Source organism: Phocoena phocoena, chromosome 2, assembly GCF_963924675.1.
Source record: "Phocoena phocoena chromosome 2, mPhoPho1.1, whole genome shotgun sequence".
In the NCBI taxonomy this organism is placed as follows: domain Eukaryota; kingdom Metazoa; phylum Chordata; class Mammalia; order Artiodactyla; family Phocoenidae; genus Phocoena; species Phocoena phocoena.
In genome coordinates this window covers 60,935,734-60,960,051 of record NC_089220.1, presented here as the reverse complement: position 1 = coordinate 60,960,051, position 24,318 = coordinate 60,935,734, and the positions used below count along the sequence as shown (strand labels likewise).

The 24,318-nt window shown below is 45.1% G+C and overlaps 1 protein-coding gene across 1 annotated transcript; it reads right to left on the bottom strand.

Moving 5' to 3' along the window:
- Positions 1 to 18,108: 18,108 nt before the first annotated feature.
- Positions 18,109 to 22,498, bottom strand: FOXA1 (forkhead box A1). The gene is made up of 2 exons (XM_065871623.1): positions 22,171 to 22,498; positions 18,109 to 19,817 (listed from the first exon to the last, which is right to left on the bottom strand). Exons 1-2 carry the CDS (start codon positions 22,240 to 22,242, stop codon positions 18,489 to 18,491), a joined length of 1,401 nt encoding a protein of 466 aa, XP_065727695.1. The 5' UTR covers positions 22,243 to 22,498; the 3' UTR covers positions 18,109 to 18,488.
- Between the last annotated feature and the right edge of the window lie 1,820 nt (positions 22,499 to 24,318).

Sequence of the window (24,318 nt, the reverse complement as noted above, 5' to 3'; positions counted from 1 at the left end):
TTCTCTTTGTATCTCTAACCACATATCCTCAAGTGATTTACATATTTTATTGTCCATACATTATCTTTCTAATGCTAAATATTACCTACTGAATAAACTCCAAAGTTTTTAGAGAATTCAAAGCCCTGCGGACTTTTGTTCCAGCCTACTTTCTCAGCTTTATCTTCCTGTAGCTTCCTCTTTCAGACTTCAACTTCACCTTCCCCTCTATGCACTCTGATCTTTCTATATTTTCCATTCACCTTAGTTCACAGCAATTTGGATTTTGTCTCTCATTGCAGTAGAAATTGCTCTCATTAAAGTCATCATGGCCTCCTTAAGTGCCAATGATCTTTCTACATTTTTTCCCATGGTTGAAAAACTGTTTTATCTCATCATTCCTATCAGACTGTACATTCTTTGAGGTCAAGAATCATCTGATATAGCTCTATAACTATCTATTACAATGTTTTACACATAGTAATTGTTCTACAAAAATATATTGACCATATTAATGAATAAATTAATCTCAAATGGAGATTAATCCCCTGAAATGCAATTAGACAAAGATAGCACCCAAATCTTTTATCCTCCCTGCCGTGAAATTCCATCCTATTATCTGAAAGAACACAATTTGTCACTTCCTCAGGTTAACCACCTTAAAATAGCATTTTTTAAAAATGGTATTTGATTTCCTTGTACTTATTCTCTTACACTCTTCCTTGTCTTCAGCTCCATCCATTCCACTGAAAGAGTCCACAAGTTATAGTATTAATCAAATCCTTCCACTTACCTCCATTACTACCTCACTTAGCTGGTGACCATACTACAGCTTCCTTCTTAAAAGGATCACTCAACATCAGTCACTTCCTTCTTTCGATCCACCCTACATGACTTAGCTTTGAATGTAAACTCAGATTATATGCCTTTTCACGTCTTTCCTCTTTTCTTTCTGTAGACATTATAAAACTGTTTAATACTAACACACTTCCATTTCTTCCCTAATCTTCCATCTTCTTGCTATTTGCCAACAATCTTTAGCTTAAAATGTCCTTCATCTCCGGAACACTCTACCTCTTTGCTTCCATCAGCAAAGTTTACTATCACTCCAGCTATCTGAAACCCAGCTTAAAATTCGTTTTCAAGGGAATTTTTGGATTAACTTAGATTCATGTATCACTGTACTTATTTTCTATATATTGTTCAACTACTATATTACTTTGAATCAGTTATGTATTTATCTAATTCAAACAGTGTAAACTCCAATATGAACCCTGTATACTGATCTGAATTTTACGTGTGAAAGTTTCCTTTCATGATGATGTTAATCTGTGGTTTTCTGCCCTTTAGGTAAAACAAACATACTAGATTAAATGGTACCAAGATATTCAACTCTTCTAGAATTACAATATATAACGGCATGATCTTTATTGACTAATCAACCAAAATTTACAGAAAAATAAATGCTACAACAATGTGACCTCAAATATACGTCAATCCATTAATTATGAGTAAGAGAATGAATTTGAGGCTTGAACACAAGGTAATTAAGAGGATCTCATAAGAATCACCAACTCTTGATTGTTCGTTAAGTACCAGGGTTTAGAATAAGGAAACGTGTTCTGCTTCTGGCTGTAACAGAGTTGATAGAATGAGATTAATTCACTCACTGAGAATAACTATAAAACTTGGACAAAATGCAAAGTAAAACAAAACAAAATCTGAAGGCACTGGAGAACAACCAGTGCGGCCAGGACCTGAGGGGCCAGGATCCTGGAGAGAAGGAAAATACGCTGAGGTGAGTCCTGCATTCCCAGCTGTGTTTTTCCCTTGAGGCTTTTGCCTATGCAAGATTTGGGGCGTAGAAGTATAACAAAAGCAGCATTCTTGAGTTTGTGGCAGTTTGGCTGGGCTGGAGAATCAAAAATGGAGTTTAGAACTAAATTAAGCAGTTATGCTATGAGGGGCCAAGATCAGGAGACGAGAATTACAGACAGTTGAGACGAACACGCTATGTACAATTTTTCTCTTAAGGCATTTTCTGATTTTTAAGAGGCTAAATTCAGGACAAGACACAGAGAAACCAAGTAAAAAACACTAAGAAGATAAAAAGCTAAGAAGAGAATTAGTCAGTCGTGTGATGCTGAGGAGACAAAAAATGGAGTGCAAGCCTCACCAAAGAGGAGAGACTCAGCTTTTGACTTAGATCCTGGGAAGTCTATGCCATAGGAGTAAGGATAGATTGTAAATAGACCAGCTTCAACTATATCAAGGTGATCCTCCCAAACTAACTCACACCTAAGATGCCCCCACCAACACAAGGTGGAATTTGGAGGAAGAGGAACTTGCCTGTGCTCTAGGCCAGGAATCCCCAACTCGGGCCGCAGACGACTACCAGTCCGTGGCCTGTTAGGAAATGGGCCACACAGCAGGGGGTAAGCAGTGGGCAAGCGAGCAAAGCTTCATCTGCCGCCCCCCCCCCCCCCCGTCGCTTGCAATTTACCGCGTGAACCATGCCCCCTCCCCTGTCCGTAGAAAAATTGTCTTCAACGAAACCGGCCCCTGGTGCCATAAAGGTTGGGGACCGCTGCTCTAGACCCTGCACTGAATAGGCAGAGACTGTCTGCTACTGGAGGAGGTGCATAGAAACCCCTCCCCTGCCCCACCATGAGCCTTGCATCTAGTAACTGGCAATAGCCATGTACTGGTGGGGGAAACAGAAACATGGAAGTAGACTCCCTCTATGTTGCAGGCATAGATAACCTGCTGTAGTCTGAAGGTGGAGCAGGGAAACAGAAAACAAACAAAACCCTACAGTTCTCCAGGCCTCACACCAAACAACATAGTGGAAGTCCAGCTCACCACTGGAGGAATTTCAAATCTGTGGTATGTTAAAGGTAACTATAGCAGCCACACGACCCAACTTACCTCAAATGCTAACTAAAGTCACTCAAATCCCCATTAGTGAATGGGGTATTCCCATCTGGGGCATTTACCTAGGTTTCTACTGTTCTTTCATACACAAAATCTGACATTTAATTTTAAAAAAATACAAGACACACTAAAAAGAAAGAAGAGCCATGTGAAAAAATAAAATAGTCAATAGAACCAGACCCAGTGATGACCCAGCTGTTGAAATTATCAGACTTAAAAAAGAGGAAAAATAAGAATAAAAACACATATTAATTTCAAAATGGTAATAATAAGAGTGAGGACTTCTCAGATAAACAGAATCCAAAATAAAATGAAGTAGTATCTTTAAAGTGCTGAAAGTAAAAAAACCCTATAACCTAGAATTAAAAACTTGGCAATAAAATCAGAGAATATCACAAGCAGAACTCCAATAAAAGAAATCCTAAAGGGAGTTGATTAGACAAACAGAAAGTGATCACAGATGGAATCACAGTAATATTGGAAAGAATGAGAGCACCTGGAAGGGTAAATGTGTGAGAAAATAAATGAATGCTAACTATTTAAGAAAAAATAGAACACATGTAATAAAAGTTTATTTTGTTCAAAAGAAACAAATCTATTGTAACTGAAAGTCTAATGATCATAGCTAAATAAATAAAGCACAGACTGAGAGAAACATGTTTACCCAAGTGGTCATTTGGTCTACCCTTGAATGTTCAATATTGAGGTGCTCACTATTTCCTGAGGTCGCCTCCTCTATAGCCATGCTACAAATGTCTTTATATTGAGTTATAATCTGTAATTCTCTCAAATTTCTACCTTCTGGTCCTAATTTTGCCATCTAGAATCATATGTAATAAATATTCTAATTTCTTTCACACATGCTTGAAATAGCTAAATTATCCTCCAATGTAACAGAAATGTTTTATTCTGTGGCCAAACAGCCTCAATCTAAACCATCCTTCACAAGGCTGGCCCAGTTCTCATCTAATCCAGAATCTTTTAAATGCACCTCACTTTTTAAATATTTCTCAAAGAATAGATCTGGAATAGATCTAGAATGATCCTGCGGTGACCAGGGCATTCTTGCCCTCCCTATTCCATGTGTGCACCAATGGCATTTATCTTCTGTAAGGTGTGTGTCGGGGGGAATCATGCTATTTATTCATATGTAATTCCTGATTTTACCTCTGAAAACTCTAGCCTCAAGAGGTAGGACTTACTTGTGTTCACTGAAAGCTATTGCTCAGGAATATTAAGCTAGAAATGGTATACAGACAAAAACTGGCCAAGAGATTCTGAAAGCTATTTCAGCAGGTAGTGGACAGTAGTAGGAAGTAAAATTGTGACCTTTAGGATGTTAAGGAATAAAAGGTTGGCGGAATGGGGAGGTATCGGTAGAGCATATTAATTAATTACAGATATATAGGCCATAAGAGGGATGCGTCAAAGACTATGACTTCTCAAGCCTGAGTGACAAAGAGAATGAGAGAAATAAGGACATCAGGAGGCATGCCTTGTTACTGAGAGAAATGTGTTGCTGTCATTTAAATTTTATTTTTATTTATTTATTTTTGCGGTACGCGGGCCTCTCACTGTTGTGGCCTCTCCCGTTGCGGAGCACAGGCTCCGGACGCACAGGCTCAGCGGCCACGGCTCACGGGCCCAGCCGCTCCGCGGCATGTGGGATCCTCCCGGACCGGGGCACGAACCCGTGACCCCTGCATCGGCAGGTGGACACTCAACCACTGCGCCACCAGGGAAGCCCTGTCATTTAAATTTATTAAATATTCATGGAAATACCTTGTAGACAGGTGTAGAAATAAGATGGGAGCTTTTGTTGGGGACAGAGATGGACTTTTAGCATGGTACAGGGATTTACTTATAGTTGAACAAGTTGGGTTTATTGCTTGTTGCCAATAAGGGAGACCACACATCATAAGGGACTGTGTGGTATTTCAGTAAGAGGGTGTTAGGAAGGACTTATTATAGTATGGGAGCTTGTGCTATTTGGTTTGAGGGAGGGCTCAAGAAAGTGGGACTTCTAATTGGATGCTGTCACGATGTGGGGATAATACTATGCTTGAGTATCTTAAGAAATCTTATCTAGAAGGAGTTGAGAGTAAAACAAAGGCAAAGCTGTACTTTATAAAGAAGCAACAGTTACTAATCCTAGCTCAGATGGGGGGAGTGTGTGCTATTTTTGTGGTTTGCAGTGCCTTTTTTATATCTGTGCTTAGAAAAAATTACAAAGTAATTTAGAATTACTTTTCTATACTTATAAAGTGGCTTTGTCTCCTATTGGTGTTCAATAAAGTTGTTTATGTTTTTTAATTAATTTATTTATTTATTTTTGGCTGCGTTGGGTCCCCGTTGCTGCGCAGGCTTTCTCTAGTCGCGGCAAGCGGCTCCCACTCTTCGCTGCTGTGCGCGGGCCTCTCATCCTGGTGGCTTCTCATGTTGCGGAGCACGGGCTCTAGGCGCGGGGGCTTCAGTGGTTGTGGCACATGGGCTTAGTTGCTCCGCGTCGTGTGGGATCCTCCTGAACCAGGGCTCGAACCCGTGTTTCCCTCTCTGGCAGGCAGATTCTTAACCACTGCACCACCAGGGAAGCCCCTAAAGTTGTTTATCTTTGACAGGAGAACACCTGGGCCTAACTGTGAATGCTGGACCAAATCGTAAGGATAACCTAGCCTAGCTGGAAGTGTCAAGCCGGTTTCCAAATGTGAGGGGCTGTTTTTCTTTCTCAGGCTGACATACTAGCTTTGGGGAACTATAGTGAAGGTGGGAGTTTTCTTCTTTTTCAGTGAAATTAGAAATAAGATCATCTGCCAGGCTTTAGGAGAAAAAAGCTTGGAGAAGGTTTGAGTCATCTGCTAAGACATTGTTTAGTGAATCAACAAAAGATGCTGTTTTCTATTGTCATCCATTTTACTAAAGAAAATGCAACTGTTGCTGTGTATTGTGAATTTATGGAGGATTGAGAAGTGAAAGCCCTTTTATTACCTAAAAAAAAAAAAAGGATGGGTTGGCATCTTTTTATGCAAGAGTGGTGCAGCAAACCTCTTTCTTGGGATACCCATACAAGATTAAATATTATTTGATACGAATAATTTGTTAACTTTTATTTTTGGCTTTTGGACTGTATCTCCCAAGGCAGGAAAAAATCTTGCTGTTTTCAAAAGCTAAATAGAACATCAACCAGAGACAATAGTCATCCAGAAGGATGAATTCCATAGTATCCAGAGCAAAGAAAATCAACATTTTCACTTACACTCATAAAAATGGACCCCCCCACTCCCACTTGAATTCTCTGTTTATGTGTGTCTAAATAACTAGATGCTTTGCTCATCCCCAGTATTAGGTGTGATTGAGAGATGACTTACTCAGGGGCAGTGGCAGCAGCAGCATTTTCTGTGCTCACAGGAGCCCATGCTCTTGTGAGCATCAAAAGGAGATGAAGCCTGATTAACCATTTTGAAATCTATCGGATGAGGAGAAGTCCTTACAAAACAACTTTTATACGCTTTAATTAAAAACGTGTTCCGGCAGCTCAGAGCTGAATGGGCTTCAGGGGGAGCAGGGCTGAGCCCGTTGCTATGACGACACAAAATCTTTTCACGCCTGGCCCTTCCTCATCACACTCTCTGTAGCTCTCTCCAGCCATTAATTTGCCTCCATCCCATCTATCAGTCCCTCAGTCTCTTGGTCTGTGAGTCTATATAAGACCCAATACATTGCTTTTTCTGCTATGGTACTTCTCCCTCCCTCCCTTTCCCTCATCTTTTCATCCTTTACATTTCCCCAACAATCTCTATTTTCTTGTTTCTCTTGAAAACAAGTTTATCTCCTGAGTTGAAAACACTAAGAAAAAAAATTTTTTTGCTTTGGTCATAGCATGTTAATCATTGTTTATTACCCCTCATGATAAATCCATTTTCAGGAGTCTTAAGTGTAGTTAAGAAAGATCTTTCACTATGTTCTACATTTTTTATTTTTCAGGTTGAACAGTGGCTACTATATGATGCTTTCTGTTGCTGAAGATAAGGCTAAAAGAAAAAGGGCTATGTTTTACTCTGTTAATTTGTGCTTATTATTAAAATCTCAGATTATTTCACAAACCACATCATCTGGTAACAACTGTAAGTGAATGTGAGACTTTAAATATATCCTGAAAAAATGCAGACCTCACTTTATTTAAGAAGGCTCTTTGAATATTTTTAAGGTTATACCAAATACAGAGACAAATAAAACCCAACACTGTAACTTGTTACACCACATGAAACAGGAATTGGGTAGAACTTGTGCATCTCAGAACCCAACAGCCAACTTGGGAGAAGCTGATATCTTTGCAACCTTGCATTCAATGCATTTATATAGATAATATTATTACATAACTTCTTACTGTTACTCTTTGAGTCATCACAGTCCTTACAACCTTTCATTTTTATTAAAATTCCAATTTTCCCTTTCACCTATTCTATTTTATAAGATGAAATAGCTGAGTGGAATGCAGTGGAAATCACTTCTCATGTCTCATTTTTTCTCCATACTTAACTCTCAATCTGTTCTTACTGTGATTATACTTCCAAAGTGAATTATTTGTCAAATTCAATAAGCATTTCCTTTCTAATTGCCTGACTCAGTAGAGATGTTGTAACTTAAGAGACGGGTATAGGCTGGAGCGTTAATCCTTGGCAAAGCATGGCCTAGTGGTCACTGTACAAAAAGTGGGTGAATCCTTCAGAGCCTTGTAAACCCAGAGTCCAGTTTCGAGTCTGAGACTCCAAGTCATAAGGCAGCTTTGAAGGTCCAGGCTTCTGCATCTCTGAAAGTGAAATGTAAAGCTTTAACTTCTCTTTAGAAGTTTAATAGTGAACTTCCTCAGTCTCTTTTACTGTATAAAACTCTGACATAATATATTCCTGACAGGTCACATGTAAATCTGTGGGCCACAAATTAACAAATACCCTAAACACTCTATAGCCTGAGAAACAGTATTTCTTCTAAATGAACCAACCTCCAGATGGTTTCTTGACTCTGTTCTTATAAATTAGGAACTCAACACATTTTGATAAGCTGAAGTTCTTTGACTTCTTACAATAGTCATACTTAAAAGGCTGTATGATGTAGCATTTAGGTGGCATCTCACAAGTGGACCAAGTCTCCTGTTTATAACGCTGGTATCATTCAGAGGAATTGTTGAGGTTTAACTTTATTGTTTCCCCTTTCAGTATTAAGAATAGAAAGTCAAATGCTTATACTTGTTAAAGGTGTTTTCCCACCTGGGACACTTTATTTGGATCAATCTTAGGTGAGAACTAAAGAAAGTAAATGTGTCTAGATTGGTTAAATAAATAGTTAGAGACACAGGCATCCAGGTATCTGAAACAGGTTTAAGACTGAATAAAAAGGATCCTCAAAGAAGCATATTTAAAATTTAAGTCGATTTTACCTAAATATCAGAGAAAATATTCTATTGGCAAGATGTCTTGCACTGTGAATATAGAGCTTCTCCATTACATTGATAAACTCAAGAAGTGGGAGTCCTTCTATTCTTGACATTTAAATCTATTCTGGACCTGACCTGTGAAAACTCTGAGGGAAGGAATCTCACAGGTAAGTGGAGTAGAAAACATAATAAATCGGTCTTTTCCATTACCATATTCTATAGTCCCAGGCAGTGAATCTCAAGGCTAAAATATGCTTTGGGGTTGCACTTTAGATAACATTAAATTCTCATTTCTACTGAAATGCTTTACATTTCCTTCCCTCCTAATTTTGTTTCATAGTTGAAGACATCTACATGAAGATCATGGTATCTTTCGTTTAGTAATTCATCCATCCTATGGTACCCTGCTCACCTGAAGTCACATAATCCTTTATGTGTGCTCTGGCACTAGACAAATTGTTTATGTGATGAGCCACAGGACTGTCCTGTAGCTTCTGTGGTCTGACAGATATATGTCAGAATTAAAGGTTTTTTGGTGGTTGTTTTGAACATATTGTTACTCACAGGATGGTTCTTACACTGAGTCCAGAATGTGGTTACTCTGAAGTCCTCAAAATGTTGGAAAAATTAATCCCCAAATAGCTATACCTATATATAATTTATTCTGGTCGTACATGTTATGTTAAACTCTTATTCAAATTGTTAATCTGTAAAATCCAAGTCCCTGACATCTTCACCCTGTATAAATGCCTTTCTCTTCCCAATATTTCTAAACATGTGATAATGAATAGACAAAGGAAACACAGCAGTCCACCAGGGGTGGAATAGTATGTCATATTGAGGACAAAGATTAAACCTCCAATTGATATTACAAAAGAGATTTTATAAAAGGTGACTTAAGTAACACCAAGATTCAGACCTATTCTTTAGTAAGTTAATAAAATATGGGGTAAGGGTGAAGGAGAGAAGTCACTCATTCATTCCTTGACAATCTGTAATACATATTTGGAGTTTGATAACTCATCTAAAGATTAGCATTACCCATAGACCTCTTTATTAGAGACTCAGAGTATCTGCAAGTAAATGTTTTATATACTTTTTGATGTAAATGAAAACCATAAAGTCTTCACAAAAGTAAATACATGTTTTAATGTAAGTTATATTCAGGATGCTCTTCTATAAGACAAAAAGAAGAGAAAAAAGAAAAGGGAAGGAAAAAGAACTGAAGTCTTCTCTTCAACATTACCTATCACAATGGACTTTTCTCCTCCACCTCCCCCAGGTACCTAGGCCTAAAATTTGGAGGGAGTGGTCAGAGTTCCATGGGCTAAATTTGTAAAGTTTTCACCACTTAATGCTGAAGGGGGTTAAAGAACTAAATTCCTGTATCTCCTGATGAGAATAATGCCTAGCTGAAAGTCTTAAATCTGAAATGCTTTTCATGGTTTGCCCCAAGCCAACAGATCACTTAATTTATTGCTTTCATGCTTTGGGGATAGTCATTAGGACAGAAAGATCTTAGGTATGCTCCTCTAAATCAGCGTATCTAATTGTGTGTGCACACACACATATGTATGCTGGCATATATAGCTATCTACCTATCTATATTATCTCCTACAGTGTATGTGGGCTGGCTCTAATTCCCTGAAGAGAAAGGTGAAGCGTCAATTGCTTCAAGATTGGGATAGTCATGACTAATTGGCGAGGGACGACTAACCCTAACTCACAGTTACTACCATAGAGCGTTTTATGTATTCTTGCAAAAATAAACAAACATACTTAAAATTCTGTTTATCATTATACTTTATCTGACTGAAATAAAACTGCAACACATACTGTCCTCAGTAATGAGTGAGGGGGGAAATAGGATTGTGTAGGAAGTATGCCTAGTAATGAAATGACGTAAAGTCGAATTTTAGACAGTAAACCATAGAGAAGTCTTCACGATTCTTAGGGAATTTCTCTTACACACACACCTGAAATCAAGGCACCTAATAGTGCCCGTTTTAGCCCCTGTTTTCACCTGCGTACACTCAGGACAGCAGGGGCTGGAGGAGGCTGAAAGGGTAAGGATGGCAGTGGAACTCGGGAGGAGGCGCTCGCGTGGATGTCGGGGTCCGGGACAGTGTCCACCAGGCCGGAAGCGAAAGAACGGCGCCTCGTGCCCGGGTCTCGGACCCAGTGTCTGGGCACCGGACGTGGTGTCCAGCCGTCCGGGCTCAGGCTCCCGGCGCTGTTCCGCCATCAGTGAGGGTGGCTGGTGTGAAAGCCAGTGGGGAGAGCCTGAGCGGAGGGGGCTCCAGGGCAGGGGCGATTTAAAGCCCGGTTTATCAGTGCTGGGTTGCGAGTAAAGCTGGCTCCCAGCCGAGGGCGCCGGGGTTGGGCGGCGCGGCCAGGATGTTGGAAGCCCTTCGCGCTCAGCCAGGGGCGTCCTTTCTGGCCGGCGCGCCCGGGCGCCAGGGACTGCTTCACAGCTGGAGGCCGGGTGGGAAGAGAGTAAACACCCAGCCGGAGGGGCCGCCCTCGGGGAATGGTTGCAAGGGAGACACGAAAAATAAACCAAGCCAGAGAGCCGCCCCGCCCCCTCCCCGCGCTGCCTCCGCGGGCGGCGCCACAGGTCCTGCAGCCTCCCGGCGGGCCCGCGCCCCCACGCTTAGGGGGTGTAGCATCTCCGCCAGGCCCGCCGCGACTGCGCCTACGCGCGGGTCCCAGGAGCGCTCCTCGCCTGCCCGCCCCGCCCGACCGGGCCCCTCGGGCGGGATAGAGCTCTGCTTTGCTCTTTTCGTTGGCCAAGCACAATTGTGTTATTGGAGATAATGAATTCAATCCCCATCAAAGGGCATTAGGCTCGCCCGGGCCCTGGAGTTGCTGATGCCTTTTTTTTTTAAAACCAGGAATGAAAGGCTGAGGAGGAAAAAAAAAAATTCTCTAGGGGAGCCTTTCCCCTGATCGCCGCTTTTGAAGTGAAGGGGCCCGGGCATTGTTGTTCACCTCCCGGCCCATACGGCTGAAGAAAGCCTGGGCTTTTGATGGGCTGAGAACCGCCTTTGCAATGAGCACCACGTCGGGCCGCGCGGCCTGCGGACAGCATATGTCTCGGGGCGCCCGGGCACCGTCTGGCGGGCGGGGCTGCAGGCCTGGCGGAGAGGGGGCTCAGTCGTGCGAGCTGTGAGGCTGGGACCCGAGACCAGGCCCGCACCAAGAGGTAGCGTCCTCTGGGGCCCCAGGCCTCCGGCCCCGGGGTCGCGGTTCCTCGTGCCCACTTTGTGGCGTAGCGCAGGAGTTCCAGCCGTGGTTAATCAGTTAAGGCTCCGAGTGGGAGACCAGACAGCCCTTTAGAGGTGAGGCCGGGGAAGGCAGGGCTCTTGTTGAGCGCAGCGGGCCGGGGAGGTTGGAAGTCTTTAGTTGCTGGGACCCAGCATCTAAGGTGGCTGGCCTATCTCGAGCTTGATGAGTCTGCGAAGGTGTACACCTCGGAGAGGGGCATCCGTGCGACACGCAGTTATAATTTTTCACCTGTGGCTCGAGGACACCGCGCAGCGCGACCCGGCTCAGGGCAGGGGGGTGGGGCGGAAGACGGGGCGGGGAAGCGGACACTCAGCAGCAGGCGCGCGGCCGCTCCGCCAGCGGGGCAGGTTCTCTAGCGTCCGTAGCGTCCGGGCCTCGCAGTTCCGAACGCAGGACAGCACATTAGCATCAGTTCACCCTTTCTAAATACTTGGTGCAGACATTTAAGTTTGCTTACAGCGCCCTCAACGTGAACTTTCCCCACCTGGATTCGCAACCCGCGCACCCCTCCCCCTCCTGCCCACCAGCCCGCCCGCCTGCCCGCCTCTGAGCACGTTGGCCCAAGGGTCAGCAGCTAGAGCCGTTCGGTTCCCTTCTCTCCCCTCCGTGTCTCCAACCCCCTCCACCCCTCCTCAAAGGATCTGGGTTATCCGCCCCGTTAGTATGTTAGCCAGGCATAACACAAAGGAAGCGCGTGTCAGCAGAAGGCAGTGTGATTCCAGGAAGAGGCGAGGAAACCTGGCCGGTGCCCTGCGCTGCAATACGGCTCATTGCAGTCTAAGCTTGTGAATCAGCCTCCACCTAGGAAAAAAGCGGTGGAGAACGCGGCAGAAGGTGGCCCTCGGAGTTGAGTTAGGCGTTTGTGGCTGGGCTATGGGACTGAAGCACCAGGCTCCCAGATGGGATCCAGAACTACGGGAACGTTCCAGAAACACCCCGGTCACCGGAATCGCGTAAAGAAAATCAATTCTCCAGGAGTGCAGCACTAGGCGGGAGCCTCCTAACTCCCTCGTGCATAATGGGTCCTTAAAATTAAATAGATAAACGAAACAACCCCCCACAAAGCCCCTTACATTCTTCTCATTAAATTGCTTGTTTTAAAATAACTCCGTGTGTGTGTGTGTGTGTGAGAGAGAGAGAGAGAGAGAGAGAGAGAGAGAGAGAGAGAGAGAGAGAAAACTGACCTGGGACATGATTAGACAAGCATAAGAGTAACTGAAATTTTATGGGAGAGAGGAGAAAGAAACTAAGGTTTCCAGTTGAAAACATTGTTCCCTAATTCCAGGCAATGCTTTGGGGGAGGAGTATTTCCAGGTTGTTTTTCTTAGTTTCAGGAGTTAAAAAAGAAAGAAAAGAAAAAGCCCCTGATGTGTAATCTTGAAGAGGAGTTGAGGAAAGAAGTAGAAAGTCAACCCAAGGCAACCTCACACTGAGTGGCGCTGGCTGGCCCGGGTCTGAACTTGATCTGGATGTGACTTGATTAGCATCCCACTTGAATTCTGAAGTCTTCAAGCATTTATTCCATTCAAGCCCTTTCCTTCCCGGATTTTGAGAGAGAATATTCTGCTTTTATACTCTAAGTTGACTAGGACATAGAGAACCCCCAAATATCAGGAAGTGGCATCTAGAAGGAGGGATGCTCCTCACTTTCCAGGGCTGCAGAGGGGAGCTTACGCTCACCATGAGCTCTGCTCTTACACTGCGCAGTCACAGCTAACAACTGGAGAAATGAGGAAGTTAGAAAAAGAAACGTAGCAAGTGAGGATTTCCCCTTTCTTAGATTAAAAAGTATATTTATAAGTAGGAAAATGCATGCATTTTACAAGTTAAAGTTGAACTGAATGGGTATTTTCCAGCCCCAAATTGCTTACTAGTATGATGGCTGGAGAAGAAAAAAAAAAAAAGGTGAGGGCTGCAGTCTGAGCTGTCCAAAGTTCAATGAACCGAGCTAGACTAGGATCTAAAAAGAGAAACACCAATGGAAACGTTATGGTCTCAAACTTTACTATTTGAAGAAAAAGTCAGAATATTTAAAGTAATCTGTCATTGAATGTTATTTGGATATAGTAAATTGGATCATTGGTAGAAAATAAAACTTGAATAAATGGCTTCTGTTAAAAAACCTTATATCTTCCCAAATGGATTGTATTTTTAATTAGTAAGATTGTAAAACCTTCCAAGTTACTTCATTTAATTACATTTTTACTCTCATGAGTCTCTGCAGATGCCAATGATTCTTTCGGTTCAGGAACATCTTATTTCTAAATTTCAGCATAATTTCATTTCCTATTTAGCCCAAGGTAGCTTAAAAATAATCACCTTTTTTGCACGTAATTACCTTGAAGTAATTAGACATTATCTTAACTCCATTTAGTTGCAAACACATTTTACTACAATTCAAATAAGCAATTAACATTTAATTTTTGAAAGTAAAACATTTTCACAAATTTATTAAACATCCATTACATAATTTAAGCAATTTTATCTTTTCAATGAGCTTTTCCTCTTGACATATTGAGGTATCACATTAAAATACATTATAGCTAAATGTCCTACAATATTGCTGCTAAATCAACAGAAGACCAATTGATCTTGAGGAAAGGTTAATTAATTTGGGCTACAGGTCTCCTACATTGGCCTCCACTGAAAGGAATTTGTATCGATCACAGAAGTTTTCTGGAAAGAAATGTAATAAGCATTTTCGTGGAATCGAGATCAATTTTTTAAAGTGACAAAACAACAAAGTTTAAAAATTTTATCACTCCAGGAATTCTTTTCTGCTATGGTTTATTCAAATCTGTTAGACTCCTGAGTAAAATAATGTTTTTTATACTTTCAGTGAAATCAGTCAGGTATCTACCTTTCAGAAAATGAAAACAGAAGTTGAGAACTTTAATAGGATTTTGTTTGTTTAATCCCTCCTCCCATAATAATTCTCACCAGTTTATTCTACAATGAGGGGATCACCAAGGGACAATGGAAATTAAATTTTATCTTTGGTTTAAACGCTGTATTAGCTCTCGTGTAAGAAACACTGAGCTGCTTTCTACTTGGGAACACTTCTAAGTTGTGTAGTTTCTGAGCAGAACTGGTGAGTTTTTCTTCTTCCCTAAATTTAGTTGTCTTTTTTTTTTATCAATTAAAAAAAAATGTTTCCGTTTGGGACAAGGTGAAGGTAATATCTGAAGCTCTCCTCCCCACTACTATACTCACTCTCAAAACATTTTTCTTGTTTTCTAAAAATGTTTGCTCGGTGGCGTAGTCAGTGGATCTGAGGGCCTCCGGAGCTTTGCACTTGGGTCTAAAAGAAGGTTTTCCCTTCTCCCTCCCTTCCTCCCCTCTAGAGACCCCTCCCCCACCTCGGGCGAAATTCCTAAATAAAGCGAGTCCGGTGGACCGCAGCTGAGGGATCAGCATCCCCTTTCCGGCCCTCTTCTGCAGGAGCCTCCGAGATGAAGAAATATAGACGCTCCAGGACGAAAAGGGAGGTGGGAGGGGGTCGCGGGAAGGCGGCGCGCTCCGGGAGGGTCCCAGCACTCCTTGAAACCACAGATGTTTTCCTCCTGGCCCTGGGGCGCGGCGCCCTGGCCCCGGGCGTTCCGGCGTTTGTGTGTCCGGGTTTCCGAGGAAGGGATTACGCAGCGGGAGCAGCCGCGGCAGCGCGGACGTTGGAGCCGCAGGAGCGGTAACAAGGCGCCTGGCCTTCTTTGTTGACTTTTAGGTCTCGAGCTCAACAGAAGATTTATTCGCTAGGAGGGGAAAATGCCCGAACAATGAAGAACTAACTGCACTTGTCACCTCGAGATGCTTGCGGTCCTTCTCTCTGCCCTCCTTACCCGGCAACCGGCCGACCCGACCCCAGCCCGCGCGCTTCCTAACGCACAGGGCGCAGATGGCATCGCCCAGAGGTGGCTTGAGGGAGCGGTCAGAAAATCGCGTGAGAAGCCTACGAGGCGAGCCCCGCTCCCCGCCACCCACAGGGCTAGCTCCCCAGGCAGGTCTCCAAAGTGGCCTCGGCCGTAAACCCGCGGCGCCTCGGCCGCCGCAAACCCTGAAAAAGTTTCCGCTTAGTAAGAGCAAGAGCTAATAGGCCGACTTTAGCCTGGTGGGTGAATGCGAGACACTGATATTATTAACATGTTAAAGAGAGGGAAGGGAACAAAGTTAAACGATTTAGGTTCAGTCGGGCCGGGTAAAATTCCGAGGCCCAAGCTCACGCCTTTATATTACTTGTGGAGTTCGAATTTGCCAACGTTTGCCCGTTGTTTAAATATAAATAACTATTGGGATTGAAAGCTTTTTCCTCTTTGAGACTTTGACGTCCTTCCGAGAGGCCTCTAAATTAGATTGTGAAATTACTCAAACCAGTAATTTCCATCTCCTTTCATTAGCTGAAGTGAGAGCGGGGGTTGGATCTCTGGATTTTTCTCAAGTGCTACATGGCACCCCTTCTCTCATCTGGGGAGGCAATTACGCGATAATTAAGGGACTCACACAGCTCTTTTTATCTTGTCCGCGGTAAGGAGTGGGGCGATCAAAGTAAAGGCTGTCCAAGTTCAAGCCCTGGCGAGGATGGAGTTCATACACAAGGGCTCAGGCAGGCCAGCCTCTGCTTGGGCTGGTGTTGTTATTGTTGATGTCAATCCGAACGAGGCTTACAAAGAAATAGGTGGACTGGAAAGTGAGCCTACTATCAAAGGAGATTAATGATTTTGTGATCTCAACCAAGTGTAGGGGTGTGAAGCTGCATTTAAAAGCTTCTTAGAAGGCAAACAAATCATCAGTTTTAAGCTCTCAGGAAAAAAATTAGAAACAATATTTTTAAAAAATATCTTCACAAAATACAAAATAGCTGCAACCCTGAAATGTCTTGGTGGCACAAAGCTTCCCCTGCAGGAATGAATTAACTCAGGCCTCCCCGGGCCCCCTCTAAAGCTACCATGATGGTTAAATTTTGCTGCTCTTTTAATAAAAAGAGGGTTCTGGATCCTCTGTGGTAGACAACTTAATTTTATCAGCTACATCTGATATTTTATTCTTACTCGAATACTTTTCAGATAAAGGAAAATGATACATTGGGGAAGGGGGGAAGGTAGTTAGAATAATAATATTTGAGTTTATTGTGGAAAGGCTCAAAGGAAGCACAGAAGGCTTAAGACCTTGTCAAAAATTGAAGTAAACATTACTGGGAATAAAGAATCTTAAAAATCTCAATTCTTAGGAATATTAAATCAGTTTATCTATCTTTTTATTTATCAACTTTTATTGAATCTCCTTAATTGCTTTTTACTAGCTAGATGTTCATATAATAAACATAAACAAAACAAATTTTTTAGATTATTTTCCTTTTTGTCAATTATATTCAGTGCCCGGACTTTGAAAAATATCATATTCAAAATATCTATTTTGTATTTAATTAAGGAAAATAACAGAAATCCTCTTTTTGTTAACATTTGGTTTATTTAAAGTCCTTAACTGCAAATGATCAAGAACATATTCCACAGCTTAAAATTTATCATTTTCATTATTTAAATCAAAATATTTTAATTACAATCACATTGATAAAAATTAACATTTTAATTTGTAATTTTAACCGTCATTTAAAGCAATTTCAGCTGTAAAGAAAAAAAGAATAAACCATGCAATAAATTAACATTGAGAAAGCGTAGAGGAATAATAATGAAACCCGTCTGGCTATACTAACACCACGTCCAACTGTGAAAAGTGCATTAACACTGAATGAAACAAGCACATGATGGCAATAATTAAAATGACCACAATCAACTGGATTTTGGAATCTTGGACCAAATTTTGAAATACATCTCCCTATAACTTATCTCTCCTCTAACATTGTAATATTCCCTTTTTTTCTGGAGAAAATATCCTTTAAATGGTATGGATACATAGAAGCTAATTTTACACATTATGTGACCTCAGAATGATAAGACCATGGCCCTCTGCAAAGCAAGGAACGGAGTTATTGAGGAGGGAAATTCTCGAGGAATTGATTCCCAGAGCTATATATGGGTGGAGAGGAGGGGAGGAGGGTGTCTTTGTAACTTCTTGGTCAGGCAACTCTTTCAAGAGCGTGTATATCTCCTACCTATCACTTCTGTATGTTATGTAAATATATGGAAGATGTACATAGCTGAGCATGTGCATAAATAAGTTCATATATGATATATATGTATTTCATTTTAAGACATCTGCTATCTGAATGTATCTGAAATGTAAGCTGAAAAACAAGTGGCTCTGATGTTTATAATCTGTTTATGATTTGCTGCATAATGGCAGCATTGTCCTTCAATACTTTTAACAGCCCTAGTGTCTACTTGTTTTCCACCCTTTCAGTTCTTATGGTTAAGAGTATTGCCACAGACCTGTAAACTCCTGTGTGTGTGTATGTGGGGATGGGGGTTAGGTGAGGAGGGGAAAAAAAAGCACAAACAAATATTTTACAAGCTTGACCATCTTTCTTTTTTTTAAATAAATCCTGCACAGACTAGAACACGTCTGCAGGTGGAAGAGGAAAGAAAGGGAGAGGGACAAGGAAGTAGGAGGATTTTATATATATACATTTGTGGATCATTAAACTTTGCAGGAAAAATGTTTGTTGGTTTGGGGCTGTTTTTTTTGTGATAATATACACAAAGCGTTCGGAACAACAGTAACAAAGTAACAGTCTTTTGTACTGGGGGAAAGATTGTGCACAAAAAAATAAAATAAAAATAGTTGGGATTTTACTATGCTGCTGTCGGCTTGGTATGTGTGGTTTTGTTTGCTGTTGATTTCTCTCTTTCTCTCTCTCTCCTGCTACCAGCATGGCCATGCCAGACAAACCCCCAGTCCCAGGGAGCTAAGAAGTGTTTAGAACGGGTCTGGAATACACACCTTGGTAGTAGGCTGGCTCCAGGGCTGAGGGCTCAATGGGGCTCCTCGTGGCCACCGAGGCGCTGCCGAGGGGTAGGCTGGCGGGCAATGCGGTGCCATAGGGCGAGTACTGTAGTGCCTGCTCGTATGACTTGAAGTCCAGCTTGTGCTGCTGCTCCGAGGAGGACATGAGGTTGTTGATAGAGAAAGGGTGGTTGAAGGAGTAGTGAGGGTCCCCTTTCAGGTGCAGCTGGGACTCGTGGGGTGCCAGGCCATGCGCCGGGTGGGAGGGGGGCACAGATACCAGCGCCCCAGGCCCGGAGCTGATCGGAGGTGCAGCCGAGGAGGCCGGAGTCTTCAACTCCGAGGCGCCCCCTGTCGCCGCCGCCCCGCTGTGGTCCAGAGTCTGGGGGCTGGCAGCAGGCCCGGGGGCCGGCGCGCCCTCTAGCTGGCCGGCCTTACTGTGCACGCCCCGACGAAGGGGCGAGTCGGCGCTGGGGTTGGCAGCGCTCGAGGGGTCCTTACGGCTCTCAGGGCCGCCCTTGGCGCCGCCGCCGCTGCCGCCCCCGGTGCCTGGCTGCTTCTCGCACTTGAAGCGCTTCTGGCGGCGCAAGTAACAGCCGTTCTCGAACATGTTGCCGGAGTCCGGGTGCAGCGTCCAGTAGGAACCCTTGCCCGGCTTGTCGGGGGAGCGGGCCACTTTGACGAAGCAGTCGTTGAAGGAGAGCGAGTGGCGGATGGAGTTCTGCCAGCGCTGCTGGTTCTGCCGGTAATAGGGGAAGAGGTCCATGATCCACTGATAGATCTCGCTCAGTGTGAGCATCTTGCTGGGCGCCTGCTGGATAGCCATGGTGATGAGGGAAATGTACGAGTAGGGCGGCTTGGCGTGTGGGTAGCTGCGCTTGAAAGTTTTGGCGTCTCCGCCGCCACCAGCCCGGCTGCGCCCCAAATTGGACGGCGCGTACGCCATAGGGCTCATGCACGGGTTCATGGCAGCGGCGTAGGGGCCCAGGCCGTTCATGGAGGCCGCGGGCTGCGCGCCCATGGCCCCCATGCCGCCCGGGCTCAGCGTCGTCCCCATGGCCGTCACGCCTGCCGTCATGGTGTTCATGGCGCCCGCAGAGCCGCCCGGCATGCCAGCCACCGCCCCGGGGCTCAGGCCGGCGCCAAGGCCCGGGTTTGCGTAGGACATGTTGAACGAAGCCGGGGTCATGTTGCCGCTCGTGGTCATGGTGTTCATGGTCATGTACGTGTTCATGGAATTCATGGTGCCCAGGCCCGAGTTCATGTTGCTGACCGGGACCGAGCTGTAGGCCTGGAGCGGAGACAGCGTGAAGAGGCCCCGAAGGGCGGAGTTAGTAGTGGGCGCAGGCAGCCTACCGGCCGGGGCAAATCCAAAAACAAGAGAAGACCATTTCTGCAAAGCATAGGACTCCCCACCGGGGGCAAACCGTCGGGCGCCCTCCCCAGAACCCGCAAAGAGTTGTCTTGCACGGCAGGGGAAAAATCCTATCTCCGCAGGCATGAAAGACAAGAGCTCACAGAAAATATGTCCCCAGGAAGATGTGTAATCGCCTTACACGCCAGGCTCAGGGGCCGGCTTCTAGGGCCCCTACGTCGCCTCTATCCATGCCACGCGGTATCCCAGTTTCTACCCCAGCCTGGCCTCGGCAAAGCGCCCTTTTGGTTGAAAGGAGTTAAAACTCCGAAAACAGAATTAATCTCGGATCCTTTGCTTATTCACTCCACCTTAAGGGTACGGTGTGTATGGCGGTGCAGCCCCGCCTCCGCCCCCAGTAGGGCCACAGCGCCAGCTCGGCACACATCTCACCTAAGCCTGCCAGGCCCGGCTGACCACGTAGCGGCCTGGGCAGCGCGGGGTGGCCGTTAATTAAACTCTCCCCGATAGAGCAAGTCATCTATGGCCTTATGACCAAACATTTCCAAACAACTGGCTTTACCGTCTTAGCAGTTTTCACCAAATGGTGACTTTTTGTTGTTTATTGTATTTAGAAGTGGTGTTTTCCATCTACTTGTAGCAATTGTAATTTTAAAAGGGAAAAAATACTCAGAAGTTAACCTTTGGAAGAAAATTAAAAATAGATCTATAAAAAAATAGATCTATAATAGGAGAAGGGGTAGGGAAGGGTGCATAATAATATCAAGGCACTACATACATTTAACTTTAACATGACTTTATAGCCATTCATAAACTTGCACTAAGTTCATTACCTATTTCCAGCCCCTAAGGCTTGAAAATTTTGGTGACACAATTTGTAGAAATAATCATATTTTTTCCACATTCTGATATTTTGCCGCTGATAATCTCAAAGCCGGGCTTTTCAAACTATATACGAACAGTTTCAAATACTTTACAATTCCCAAATCAAAGTCCGCTTATTTTCTCTTAATGCTATTCTACTTTCTAATTCCCAGTTTTAACCTGTAAAGAAGCTCTTTTCATAGAGAATTTAATTGACTAGTGACTGGTGATGACTGTATCTGAATTAAACCTGAGGAAGAGTTTTGAGCTCTTTCTTAAATCATCAGTAGGAGAAAACCCTTATCAATAGCAATCTGAGAATGCACTAGATATGTTAAAAAATATAGAGTACAGAACTATAAAAACTATTTCTGTTATTTAATAAAACTAATGATATCCTTAAATTTATTTTCATCAGAAAATATGACTTTATTTGAAAACATAAAAGGTGAACAAACAGATTTAACTAGGCACACGTTCTGCCGTAGTATGCAAATAAACTCGAGGTAAGTTTGTGAATATATACATATAAAAATATAAATAAATTAATTACCACGAAAATACTTCCTGATTTTATATTTTTCTGTCCATGTCTTAAAGTATTTTTTACTTTTCTTTTCCTCTTCCCAAGATTATGCAAGGCAGTTTCAGTAAACGTTTTCAATAATGGTAAACTATTGAAGGGTAATCGCCAGCTATTTCCAGGCAAATACTTTTAGTAGGTGGTGGTCCTGCCTGTACCTGGTTTTCCTCGCAATCCCTTTGTGCACATAAACCACATGAACGTGCCACCAAGGGGACAATGAAGAGAAACAGGTTCTCCGCCCGCCCGGAGTGCTGGAGGAAAAGTCAGCTCGCACTAGCGCCACCCAGCGGTTCTAGAGAGGAAGGAGCACACTTCTGCCCAAACGGCTTTTGAAGTTTTACAAAATTTCGGAATCATTTCATTATTAAGACGCTCAACTTAGCGGCTGCGCGCTTTCATCAGAAGACATCTGAGAATTCAACTGCGGAAGGAAGAGGCTGCCCTGCGGGCGAATTCTGGCTTTTTCAAAGTTGCCTCAAACTCGTGCTGGCGCCCGCCCGCCAACCCGCGCTCGGGACCCGGGTCCGGGCTCTAGCTCCCGCTCTCGGCAGGGAGGAGGCAAGTGCGTCTCAAAGCGCGTGTTTTCAAAGCCAGAGTTTCCTAAAACCGTCTCGCCCTCTCTGAGCGCCGATCGCCGGGATGCAGTTCCCCGGCGGGGCTGCGGATCCGGCTCCCAGGCCCGGCACAGGCCCGGCCTGGGCTAAACCCGGTGGGTAGGCACCGGTGGCACAGAGGAAGCGCCCCCAGTCGGGGGCCTGCCTCACCCGACCTCCCCCAGTACGGGCTCCAGGAACCCCCCGCCTGCTGCCCGCCTCTCACCTCCTGTGTGTCGGCGTAGTAGCTGTTCCAGTCGCTGCTCTCGTGCCCTTCCATCTTCACAGCCCCTAACATCCTGGAGCCACCCTGCTCGATGCAACCATCCAGCCCTGTGCGAAGCGACTGGCAGCCGCGCGGGGCGGGGGGCGGGGAGCGGAGTAAGCTGCAGTCAACTGAGCGCCCGCGTCGGCCCAACGCCACCCTAGCGAGGAGGAAGCCAGGCGCTGCGGGGCGCGGCGTGCGCGGCGGCAACAGGGCGGGAGGGGGCAGGCGGCGGCCGCGGAGCGCGGCGCCCGGGAGCGCCTCCGCGGGAAGTGAGCGGGCGGCCTCTGCGAGATGAGTGCAGTTGCGCTGATGTGGATCTTACGTCGCTCGAGTGCCCACCTCCTCGTCCTCTCCCCATTTGTCCGCCGCACAAAGACGCTCGCACCTACAAAGCCCGAGGTGCACCTGCGAGGCGGCCGCCCGCCAGTCCAGCCGCCGCGCCTCCCGCCCAGCCACGCTGCCGCGGCGCGCGCCCCCTGCGCCCCCTCCCGCCGAGCCCCCTCCCCCAAACCCGACCCTCACTTTGTTTGCCAAGCGGCGTAATTGGTTTAAGTCGACAGGCTAGGGGAAGAAGGAAATGGGGTGGTGGGTGTGTGTGTGTGTGTGACCCCCTTTGGAAGAGGAAAAAAGAAAAATAGGCGGGGCCGGGCGGTCTAGCGAGGGTTCTGGATGAGAACGTCGCAGCCGGAGAAGGGCTGGGGGCGGTGGCGTTGGAGGCCAGGCTCGCGGGGAAGTGCGGCTACATGACCCCAGGGTCTCCCCAGGGGGACCCACGACCCTCCGGAGGCCCTTGCGGCGGCCCCGTCCCGAGCCCCTCCTGCCTCCTACTCTTCTGCCAGCTTCAAGCCCCCGCCCTTCTGATTCCTGACCTAAAGTTCAACCGCGGGAGACTGGAAAATACAGACTCCCTCCACCACTCCCACTCCCCCGCCCCCGCCCCGGTCTTCAGGCTTGATAAAGGAAAAAGCCCCACTTTTGCCCCGTCACTAGAAACTCGGCCGTCTGAGCCGAGCTGAGTGACGTTAGGCCGATCCGGGCTCCTGGCTAGCAGAGTGGAGACGCTGCCACGAAACCCGTACCTGCGGCTAACAGCAGGTGAGTCACAGCACCGTTTTATATCTTTATGACATAACTTTTTTTTTTTTCCGCCTCGGTCCGCTCTACTCCCCCTTGTCATCTGTAGTGATCATAAAGAGGAAGAAACTGAGAACAGATGTCTGTGTGATAGGGCAGGCGGACCCAAGTCGGGCCGTCCTCCCTCTGCCCAGCTCCTCCTCCCGCCCCCCTTCCGCAGCCTCGGGGACTGAGCTGGAGGCGACAGTCTGGTTTCTGATAGGGAAAGGTCAGGGGGAGGGGACATCTCCCTAAATACGCACTGGGAGAGCCTGGGCACGGGAATGCCTCTGCTCGGCTAGAGAGGTGCCAGGCCGAAGCCAGCGGTGGTGACGGAGGTGCCTGGTCCCATCTCTGATCTGGAGTGGCCAGGCTGGGACCCCCGGTGTTCGCTTGGTTTCTAATCAGTCCTGGACATCGGTGGGAAGTGCTCCTCCAAGCAAAGCCTCTTGGCTCCTATGAGGCTCTGGGTAGTGGATTGCCCACAAGTCCTGGGGAGAACCAACTAAAGTGACTGGGTGATAAGCACTGAGTTGGTGAGAGGTTACACCTTGGTGCCTGTGTGAGTTTCTGAGTGTGTGTGTGTGTGTGTGTGTGACCATGTGTGTGTTGTACTTTCCGAGAACCACTAGGTTTCTTTAAGTAGCAATAAAATAAAGTCTTTCTAAAAGGACTAAGAATCCGCAAAATATTCTTGTTTGGCAAAGTTTTAAACTGTTATTAATCTCATTTTAAGAAATGTGTTTTAACTTGTCTTCCAAACAGATACCTTCCCCCCCCAGCTTTGTTCTTTTAAATCTTTCTTCCTTGAAATCTGGCAAGAGAATCACGTTAAATCCTTGAACCAAACAAATCTCTTAAATCAGCAGGGGAGCACGAGAGGGTGAAGATGTGCGGTTAAGGAAATAAAAAAGATAAAAGCTTTGGATTCAATTCCTTTTTTTTTTAAACAAAAAAAGGGAGGGGAGAAACGTCACATTGTAAGAAAAGAAA

Bases quoted from the DNA above. Each gene is read 5' to 3' on its own strand.
- FOXA1 (XM_065871623.1), bottom strand. From the start codon at position 22,242: ATGTTAGGGGCTGTGAAGATGGAAGGGCACGAGAGCAGCGACTGGAAC. The intron at 19,818-22,170 runs GTGAGAGGCGGG...TCTCCGCTCCAG, and splicing joins ACTACGCCGACACACAGGAG to GCCTACAGCTCGGTCCCGGT.